The sequence below is a fragment of the Crocodylus siamensis genome, chromosome 2 (genome assembly GCF_052110815.1).
Source record: "Crocodylus siamensis isolate JL-2025a chromosome 2, ASM5211081v1, whole genome shotgun sequence".
In the NCBI taxonomy this organism is placed as follows: domain Eukaryota; kingdom Metazoa; phylum Chordata; order Crocodylia; family Crocodylidae; genus Crocodylus; species Crocodylus siamensis.
The window spans coordinates 197,807,350-197,818,753 of NC_143396.1; the positions used below are offsets into that span (position 1 = coordinate 197,807,350).

Genomic DNA, 11,404 nt, shown 5'->3' on the forward strand with positions numbered 1-11,404 from the left:
CAAGGGGGGCCCTGGTGAACAGACTTTCCCCGAGTCCCTGCTGGTGGCCCCTGATAAAGTTGTAGGCAGCCACAAGATCCCCCCTCAGTCTCCTCTTGCGGAGACTGAAGAGATTCAGGTCCCTCAGCCTCTCCTCATAGGGCTGGCCATGGAGGCCCTCAGCCATACGAGTGGCCCTCCTCTGGACCCTCTCCAGGTTCTCCATGTCCTTCTTGAAGTGTGGCACCCAGAACTGGACACAGTATTCCAGCTGCAGCCTGACCAGCGCCGCATAGAGGGGGAGCAAGACCTCTCTGAACCTGTTAGTGATGACCCTGTTGATGCAGGACAGGGTGTGGTTGGCTCTGCTTATTGCTTCATCGCATTGGCGACTCATATTCATCCTGGAGTCAGTCCTGACTCCAAGATCCCTCTCTGCCTCTGTGCCGCTGAGAGGGTCAGCCCCTAATCTATAACCATAATGCTGCTTCCTGCTCCCCAGGTGCAGCACCCTGAACTTGTCCTTGCTGAACCGCATCCTGTTCAGATCCACCCACTTCTCTAACTTATCCAGATCTGCCTGGATGCAGTTCCTGCCTGCTGGTGTATTCACTTTACCCCACAGCTTGGTGTCATCAGCGAACTTGAACAGGGTGCTCTCCACACCCTCGTCCAGGTTGCTAATGAAGATGTTGAACAGCACTGGCCCAAGGACTGAGCCCTGGGGGACTCTGCTGCCCATACCCTCCCAGGTCGACATCAACCCGTCCACCACCACCCTCTGGGTTTGCCCCTGGAGCCAGTTTGCCACCCATGTGACTGTGTATTCATCAGTGCCGCAGTCCCTCAGCTTGCCTATCAGAATTGGGTGGGATACTGTGTCGAAGGCCTTCTGGAAGTCCAAGATGACATCGACTTCCACCTTCACATCTAAGCTCTTTGTTACCTGGTTACAGAAAGAGACCAGGTTAGTCAGGCAGGATCGGGCTTGCACAAACCCATGCTGGTTACCCCTCAACATCACTTCCCCTGCAGGGCTCTCACAAATGTGGCCCTTGATAATTTTTTCAAAGACCTTCCCCAGGATGGAAGTGAGGCTGACTGGCCTGTAGTTGCCAGGCTCTTCCTTCCTCCCCTTCTTGAAAATAGGGACCACATTGGCCCTTTTCCAGTCCTTAGGGACCTGGCCCAAGCACCAGGAGTCCTCAAACAGCCGTGCCAATTCCCTCAGCACCTGCAGATGAAGGTCATCTGGGCCCGCCAACTTGGACACATTTAAGCCCTCCAGGTAATCCTTAACTACGTCTGAACTAACAGTCGGGGGACTTGCATCTTTCCCGGGCCTCTCTACGCTGTCACCCGAGAGCACCCCATTGTCAGCAGACAGGAACACGGAGGCAAAGAACTTGTTAAAGAGTTCTGCCTTCTCTCGCACATCCATCACCAACTGCCTTGCCCTGTCCCCTAGGGGGTCCAATGTTACCCCGAGACTTCTTCTTGCTACCTATATACTTGAAGGACTTTTTGTTATCCTTAATCCCTGAAGCTAATCTAAGCTCCAGTGCTGCTTTAGCGTTCCTCACCAAATCCCTAGTAGCTCTGGTCAGGTAGGTGTACTCCTCCTTTGTCCCTGCCCCCTGCTTCCACCACCAGTATGCAGGGGGCAGGGACAAAGGAGAACAATGCTCAGCCATGAAGGTTTCTTGGACCCTTTTCCTGCCTTCCTGTGCAGAGGAATTGCATCCTGCTGCGCCCCAGGGATAGCCTCCTTGAGGAAGGACCACCTTTCCTGGACCCCCATACTAGCTACCCCCTGGGCTCCAAGTGCCTCCCTGACTACTGTCCTGAGCACATCAAAGTTGGCTTTCCTAAAGTCAAGCTTTTGCGCTGTGCTAGTAACCCTCCCCACCTTTCTCTGAATAGCAAACTGGATCATTTCATGATCACTGTCCCCTAGCCTCCCTTGTACTAGCACCTTCCCCACCATTTGTTTTTGTCCCAGTGCTATTATATATTTGTATTGGTGTTTTGAAAGAAAATATAGGATCATTAGTGGTAAAGATTACAGATGACAAAAATTGGTGAAATTACATGCAATAATAGGGAAAGATCAATTGTATATACTAACCTGAATCACTTGATAAATTGGACTTATTTAAATTATATGTTTTAATGCAGCAAAATGCAAAGTTGGGGAAAGAAATGGAGGTCACAATTACAATTTAGAAACAGAATATTAAATTGCAGTGACTCTAGAGTCTGAAGGATAATGGTAGATAGTAAAATATGAGCTTCCTGTGCAGTTGTTTAAATAAAAGCACGAATATGTTTCTTAAATGGATAAACAGAACAATATAAAAAGGAAGGTAGTTTGGTATATGGTATTAGTGTGACCATCACTGGTATATCGTTTCCAGTTCTGGTGTTCAAGTTTCAAAAGGTTGTAGAGAATGTGAAAGTGTTGAGAGAGCTACAAGAATGACCAATCTAGAAAATATACTTCATTGAGAAATCTGTGAAGGTCAGTCAATTTATTTAATCCAAAAGTAGATTGAACACTGTCCTGATCTACCTACCTGAGATGTAGATTTCTGAATGTAGATCTTTCTTTAATATAGTAAACAAAACATAGTGAGGTCAAAAAGACTTAAGCTAAAGAAATCCAGACTAAAGAAAAAGCAAAAATGTATAAGAATTATGGAATTAACCAGTGAAACAATTTTCCTCAAGTATATGATGGATTTCCTTTTACTTGAAATCTTTAAATCAAAGTCAAAAAGGATATTATATCTTAATCAGGAATTATGAGCTTGATGCAAATTGTTACTTGTTGAGTCCATGTCCATATACTATAGGTGCGCATCTACATGTGCACTTTACTGCCTAGTTGACTAATTAGCTCTGCAGTAAAGTGTCACTTTCTATCTGTGTGCCCATATTAGGGTGCAGTAAATTAATTAACTACACTGTAAGACAGTATTATCTTATGGCGTAGTCAGTTGCTGCGCCAAAATGCACCTGTAGAATGGCCACGGCTCCACACTTTGGCAGTCTCATGCCCCAGCCAGCCCCTCTGCCACCCACCACTACTACCTGGAGTCTGGGGCTGATCACCCTCCGGTTTGCTGGCAGCCCAGGTCTGCTCTGCCCTGGATCAAACTGCTGTGGTCCTGGGCACACATGTAAACACTGAGCTCGGGAGCAATAAACTCCGGCATGAACTGCATCAGAGTTTATTGTATCACCTTAATGGTATATGTAGATGCACCCCATAAGTGCTTAATGACCTGATTTTCCAAGGATGCTAAGCACCACAATTAAGGCAATGGATTTATGAATGCACAGCTCTCTGAGAATAACAAATACTTATTTGAGAATAAAGATACTTAATGGCTGGCTGGCTACTAGAAGCTGGTATTCAGAATTAGTCAGTCACTTCCAGAAACTAATGTTTTACCTAGCAATTATGATTTACATTGTACAATATGATGATTGGGAAAATATTCAATGTCAATAATTTGTAAAAATGTGCTTGAATTTTAATATCAGGACTTTTTGTAATAAATTTGTGAAATTATGGTAAACAGTTGTGTTTTAATAAAATAGAAACTTGTTATAAAACATCTTTCTTGTAGCCCTTCTGAAAAAAATGTCTGGCAATAGGATCAAAGTATAGAAAAAACAATAAAATAGAAATGAAGAAGCAAAACACAGAATTTCTGTGATTTAAAACAAAAACTTTTGGCTCTTAAGATCAGAGATAAACCAGAAGTTTAGTCACTCTAAAATTAGTGCCTGGAGAATAAATTGCAGTTGTTACCATTTCCTTTTTGTCAATCAGATTCTACCAGTATTAAGAGAGTTGCTGACACTTTGAATACCTCCAGTATCCACCGAGACCCCAAGAGAGATCCCAGTGAAGAATGGAATGCAATAGCAAAGACTTTTTATGATTCTTCTTTTCCCACAGAACATGTAAGTCAATTAAAAATATTGCAGAGCAGACCTTAGTGAGCTAATACCACAGATATGTGTAGAACTGTACGCATCTGGATGCTTTAAGACCTAGTCGATCTCCAAAATAATATCAAGAGGGCAACATGGCACCATTTTTCACAATTAAGGTTGATAGAAAACAGCCGGAAAAAGTCACAGCATATAAATCAAGCAGATGCTAGCCAGTCTGTTTTGGGAGGACAGGGAGAGGTAGTTCATTGTGTACCTCAATAAAAATGATCACCTACAATGTAGGAATAAACATGTTATGTTCACTTTACTTACTGATTTGCTTACTAATTTACATGAATACATGCTATCTATTTAGAAGAAAACTTCAAGGAATTTTGAAGTATTTCAGTATGTTTTAAATACTAGGAGAAAAATTTGATTTTGAATAACTGTTTGAAAATGACAAGGCAAAATATTCTCCATGTCAATATACAGACATCTATGTATAAACAGAAAATTAAAAGAGGAAACCTGTGGTTCCCTTGGGTCTACTTGTTACATGAGATGACACTAGCCATAGTTCACATTGCATTTTTTAGATCTATGTGGTTTGTAATGGTGTGTGAGGAACTTGAACAAAAAGGCTAAGTCTGGTTCCTGTCTGAAGAGAGAGAAACAAATTCTAAAGCACAATATGAAATGTAACCTCAGGGGGTGATTTTTTTAAACTTCTGAATTACAACCAACTTGGAAACAGTTATTGCAAAAGGTATGGATAGTCAGTTACAGCTGGCTTTTGTTGATCTGATTTGTAGTGTGGGTATAAAAAGATATCTACATTGGTATCTAGTAGGGGTATGCAAAACGGGCTGTATTCGATTCGGCTTCGGCCCTAACTGAGGACAGTGATTTGATTTGTTGGTTCGGATCACTGTCCCCAGTTTGATTTGGCCGAATCCAAATCTGAAGATTCAATGCTGATTCAGCGAATCAGTGATTTGGCCATAGACACAGCTTTAAATTTTTTTCTACATACCTTGAGGTACCAGGTGCGGTTTGTGAATGCTGTGATGGTGGGGCAAGTGCAGCATCCCACAGGAGAATGGAGGGCTCCCCTGTAGGCTTGGTGGCGAATCATTTACCTCAGCAAATTTAAAGTCACCTGGAAGTACTTCAGGTCCACTTCTGGGTTTGCCACTGAGTGCGTAGGGGGCCCCCACCCCTCTGTGTCCCCCTGGCTTGGCTATCGGCCATGGGGGGACCCCAGGTACCCCCCCCAGACCCAGGAGGCACCAGTCGCCAAGCCTGGTGGGTGCAGGGGGCCACCCCACATGCTCCCTGGCAGGCCCGGAAGTGCTTCTGGTACACTTCTGGGTCTGCTGCCAAGTGCGCTGGGGACCCCCTCACATTCCTGTGGGATGCTCCATCTGCCCCACCATCTCAGCGTTCATGAGCCACCTGGTATCTTGAAGTGTGTAGAAAAAACATTTAAAGCTGTGTCCATGTCTGAATTTTCAAATCTTTCCAAATCTCTCTGGATCAATTCAGAGGGTTCTGATTCAATTCTGAGAGATTAAAGGGTCTCCTGATTTTATTCAGATTTGGAGATTGGCCATCAAATTGAGCTGAATCTCTGCTGAATTTAATCAGCAGCCAAAGCTTCGCACAGCCCTAGTATAATTTTCTGGTGAAGATGGGCCAAGTTTAGGTATCTATTGATTTTATTGGATCACTTTAAAATATCTTGAATAACATATTCTTCAATAGCATCCTTCCTTTTGTATTGACTACCACCCAGCCCTCCCTAAAGCACTTCTTCCATGTTATCAGCATTTATTCTCAGCAAATGTAAAGTCACCTGGAAGATGAGGTGTTTTAGACTAGCGGGCCATCTCTAAGCTACTTATACTAAGCTTTGCCCCTTTTGGTTAACCCAGGGTCTGTGATTTTTTTTCATGTATGGCAGATAGGAATCAAATAAAATATGAGTCAGTAATGAAGCAGGGTAAAACATCTGGAGATGCTAGCAGGAATTAGATCCGCTTCTTTTAAAGACTGAATACATTATAGCTGTGAACACATAACCACCAGCAGTCCTTGGGCACATCTACATGTGCAACTAATGCGCTTGAATTTTCATCGCAGAAAATTCAGGCTCATTCAAGTGCTGTAGGGCACACATCTAGACTTGTGCCTCCGTCGGGAACAAATTGCGCCCGACAGGAGCAGTCCAGTACAGGGCTGCTCCTGCTCTGCTCTGCCCCCGTGCAGCAACCAGTGGGAGCTCTAGTGTTGCCCAGGTGCCAACTTCAGAGCTGCAGGGGCCACGGGGCCCAGTCCTGATCCCCTGCCAGCTACCTGGGGATCAGGAGGGTTCTGATCCCCATGTGGCTAGGAGAACTATCCCTGCTCGGTGGGGATGCTGCCTGCCAGCCACATGGGGATTCCCATTGGTGAAGACAGCTCTCCTGGCCACATGGGGATTGGAGCCCTCCCAATCCCCATGTGGCTGGGAGGCAGCATCTTCACTGAGGGGTAATGGCTCTCCCAGCCACCTGGAGATCAGGTCCTGACCTGATCTTCATGTGGCTGGGATGCAGCAGTCCCAGCTGCCAGGACAGCTCTACTGGCCACATGGGGATTGGGTTGGGCTAGCACAGCTCCCCCACTCCATGTTGGGGCTTAGTCAGGCAGCAGCAGACCCCAGCAAATGCTCCTCTTTAGCATCTACACATGCACTACTGTGCAGTAGCTAATGCATTTTTAATCTAGTACCTGTATTTCCTGGTACTAGCAAATGGCACATTAGCCTAATTTACTGTGTATTAAGTCTTGTGCATGTGTAGATGGTGGTGCTTTACTGAGCATTAGTCTAATGCACAGTGGCTGCATCTACACAAGATGCTAACTACGCAGTAGCCTAATAACACTGTGCAGTAGCATGCCAGGTAAAAACCATGCTAATACGCTACTGTGCAGTAGTATTAGGCTATTGTGCAGTAAGCATCACTAACGGGCCATAAGTAAGCGCTACTGCACAGTAGTGAGTACCGCACATTGATTTAGTACTTGGTTATCCAAGAACTAAACTTAATGCGCAGTAACTATGGCACATTAAGGTATAGATGCGACCAGTAAAGTATTTTATGTAAATATGCCCCTTGCTTGTGACTTTAAGTGCATTTCAGAGTATTAGAAAACGGCTAATGCCGCTTCTTTCCTGTCTTGGTACATTAGTTGTCATAATTTCCTTCCTCAAACTTGTAACTTTTGTGATAAAGGAGAAATGAAAAATTAAAAAGAAGTTAAAATATGTTTTTGCTCTGATCAATTTGTTCTCATTGTGCACTTTACTGTACTATTTAGTATATGCACTGCACTGTGCTTTACCACAGTTCTTTTCTAGTAGTCAAGTACACTGGTCTAGATGTAAAAACAGGACATTTTTCTTTTCCTTCTTTTTCCCCTGGGAGCTGAGCCCCTTAGTTCTGAAACACTTCCTGTTTTAATTCATAAATCAAGATTCTTCATTCACTGTACATCTTGACAAATAAAAGCTTTACAATGAAGGCTTACTAGAGAAGGGTATTTTTATTGTAAAACTTGTATGATGCATAGGATTATACATTAGTGATGTGAATTTTAATTTCTGCACTAGATTTTTCAACAAATAAAATATGGAAGAATTAGAAAACATTGAATTTAGATAGAAGCCATGAAGTTGGAGATAATTTGTACTTATACATTTTAATATCATAGTTTGTGATTTATATATTTATCTTTGTTCAAATACTTCATGCAGTTTTTCTACAATTTTAGTTTTGCAAGTATCCTCCTGTACTATGGTTCAAAGTAATCAGTCATTTTTATTAGAAGTAGACCATATGATGTACTTTTTTAAAATAAAGGATACTGCAGATAAGATAAATTGGACCATCATAACCTGAAAACTGAATACACATACAAATTATGAAAAGTAATACAAGATGCTACTTAAGGTTATAGGGAAAAATTTATATGGCTGTGAACCAAGCAGCAACTTTGCTGGCAACTAAACTATCAGAAAGTAGACGCACACATATGAAGTTAAGGATGCATATACATCTTCAAATTATTTCCTGACTTGCACACTTGACTATGCAATCTTAGTATTCTCCTAATGAAGTCTTTCAGAAACAACATGATCCTATTGACCTTAGTAGGATGTGTTCCATTATTTGTGGATAAGAATGGCAACAGCACAAGATACTCATTAGAATGATTAGGCTGTTTAGAGAACTCTGTAGTTTAAGCTCTGCTGACTCCTTATCATTTAAAAACAAACCAACCAACCAACCCTGAAAGGTTAAACATTTTTGGTTAGGTGTACAGCATAGCATTTGGCCACGAAAGAAGTAATCGGATTAATTTTCTACACTGTCTTCAAATTAAGATAAGATACTCTCAGTGTACTCTGGGGGATAATCTCCCTTGCACTCTATTTCCTTTAAATGCAAATATAATTTAATAAACGAATTTGTGGCTTGTAGTTGGTTAGGGCTTGAATATCTGTTTTTGTCAGTATTGTTTGGTAGGGTGGTGGTCAGCACTCCCTCAAACATTAAGATGGACTCTTTCTGCCTGAAACCGAAGAGTGACCATAATATACAATGGAAGTCATACCTTACTCAGATGCGTTCATGAAGCCAGCTCCTTTGCCCATAGGTTAAGAACCTCCATAGAACAGCTGTAGTTCTATGGAAGTGCCATTTTAAATGAGCTTTCAGGTCTTCTCCAGTGCTGGACTATGCTAGGGAGGCATTGCTGTGAAAATCCACTCTACAAACCCCAAGTACTAGTGTCAGGTCAAGGTCTAGTTTTTGGCACTCAGAATGGGCACGGTGTGTTTTTATAGTGCTGTTCCTTAGTATGTAGCCTGACATGCTCAGTATGTTCTATTAGTAATCTGACAGGCAGTTTAAATCTTAATTTAGTCACTATATCATATCTGAGTTTACCAAAAGTCCAGTAAAGGTCCACCCCCACAAATAAAGCAGCTGTCTACACTCACCATTTAATCAGCTTATGCTGTACGATATGTCATGTTGCTGTAGTTGTTATCCAAAACCAAAAGAAAGTAAATATTATACTAGCTTTTTTAAAATGATGAAAATAGGAAGCTTGCACCAAAGTCCTAGCTTGGAAAATTGTCAACTTTCTAAGGGTCGGTTAACATTACCTGTTCCTTTAATAGTAGTAGTTTTCTGCAAAGAAGAAAATGGAGGGAAAAGCTGTGGTATATATTTTTCCTTTCCTTCCACAGTATTAACGTTGTGGCTTACCATGTTTTGCTACAGTAGAACACTAAATGGATGGCCATAATTCAAGGGATAGAAGAACTTAAAACAGGCAAAAGAAGTTTTTTCAAAACATTTTTAAGTGCAAACTATTTTGAAGTAGTGACATTGCTTGCAGATATGATTTTAGCCATTTTTAAAAATCATCTAATGCAGTAATGCTCAACCTTTTTCCCCAATGGGTTAGATGAGCGCTTCTCAGTCTATCCACAGGCCAGATCCAGCTGGTGGTCTCAATCTGGTGCCTGGAGTAGGCATGGAGGGCACTATCTTGCCACATAGAAGGAGGTGAGTGGCAACCCAGCCCTGCAGGAGAAGGGAGTGCCTAGGCCATGCAGGTAGGGAAGGGGGTGTGAGTCAGCTCCAATCTACCACACAGGCCTTGAGGTTTGGGAATTAGGCAGAGGGGAGGGTGGCCATTGCTCCACAGCTGTCAAATTTCCTAACCTGTAGGGAAGCCTGTGGGCTGCATTTGGCCTGCAGGCTGGAGGTTGAGCACCCCTGATCTACTGCTCTTGGATTCATAAAATACTGATTACAGTTGCACATGCTTGATTTGGTCAAATCAAGTCCTTTTTTAAAGTAGTAAAATGGTAATTGCAACCATCTGAAAAGCAAAAGCCCATAAAAATATGATGCCCAATTATTCTCACTGATGTCTTAACCCTTCTGAGAAATGAAGCTAATTAGACTCAAAGATAAATTATCTTCCTGGCTTGTTTTTGTTTGCTTGTCAAAAGAAATTGTGCAATATCAGCAAAAGGTGTATTTTGTAACTGTTAGAAATCATTGTAAAATGTATACAACTGGCAATTTTATTAGCAAATACTTTGCTGATCTGCATACATAATCAACAAAACTGGCAGTCCTCCCCTTTTCCTCAAATGTACTGAAGTATCATATTTAAGGCTTATTTTTAATTTATGCTATAGTACATTTACAAATACATTATCCAGTATAAAGCAATTAAAATATGCTTTTCAAACTAAAAGTGTACAATTCTGATTATACTCATCGTTAATCATGTTTGTTCCTTTACTTGCTAAATAGCAAAATTCAGTAACTTGCTATGGATCTCAAGACATGTCAAGTTAGCCTGGATCTACCACATTAAATACTAAATGTATGTATTGTTTTTAGGTCAAACCAGGACTTACTACAGCTTTGTGTTATGAGCAGAAACCTTGTGCGACGTACAAAGCCAACACACCAATTTTAAATGAAAGTTCATATGAAGAGGAGGATGGGGACACTCAGAATAATTTAATAAAAAATCAAATCAAGGAAATAGAAAAGTTTTTGGATATGGAAAGGCTCCACCGATCTCGTAAGAGGAAATATGAAGAAAATACAGATGCAGTGACAGAAGACAAAACAGATATCTAATTCACTTGTCTGAATATGCTTAAAATATGTGAATTAGATTTGGAGAGGTCTTCCATTGGAAGTATAGAACTACATATTTTATTCTTTGTGTAAATCTAAGTTACAGACCTCCAAAGTTTTTTGTCTTCCAAGTGTGGATGTAATCCTATTAGAATGGATTCCCTATATTTTTGCAACCAAAGTCCTTGTAATAGGTCGTAAAGCTGTTGCTAGAAGTTAAAACATTGGTAAGCAGTTTTATTTACAGCTGTTAACTGTAATTGTCAGTATATATGCAGCTCAAATCCTGAAAAACCTCAGCTAGAGGACTTCCTTGTTTCTGAAAGCATAATCAAATGACACAAACAGGTTTCAGAATGAATTGGTTACCTTGGCTTTTTAGGATAAATAATATCACAGACTGCCAGAAGAACAAAGTATGCTACTCGTATGCATCAGGTATTTTAATAGAGAGCCAACTACGATGGATGCCGATTCTTAGACTAAATATTGCCTTTTTGAAGTGTATTGCATATGTACATATATATGAGGTATCAACAGTTACTTCAACAGAGTAAATTTTTCTTTATCAAACTCGTTTTCAGTTCTGAGTTTTGGCAGAAGTTAAGTTTCTGCATCCCCTATAATTTTTTGCATCATCATCCCTTCCCTACTACAATCAAACAGGGAAAGGATGACCACTGACATAACCAACAAGAATGAAACGGGCTATTTTGTGCACTGTCCATTATTATTAATAAAAACTGTATAAGTCA

The 11,404-nt window shown here is 41.4% G+C and overlaps 1 protein-coding gene across 1 annotated transcript in view; it reads left to right on the top strand.

Moving 5' to 3' along the window:
- CCDC73 (coiled-coil domain containing 73) overlaps positions 1–11,262 on the top strand; it is a 134,087-nt gene extending 122,825 nt beyond the window's left edge. Inside the window, exons 16-17 of the mRNA XM_090034625.1 lie at positions 3,821–3,954; positions 10,404–11,262. Of these exons, the coding sequence (XP_089890751.1) occupies positions 3,821–3,954; positions 10,404–10,649 (380 nt within the window). The 3' untranslated portion in view covers positions 10,650–11,262. The remainder of the gene's footprint in view (positions 1–3,820; positions 3,955–10,403) is intronic.
- The last annotated feature ends 142 nt before the right edge of the window (positions 11,263–11,404 follow it).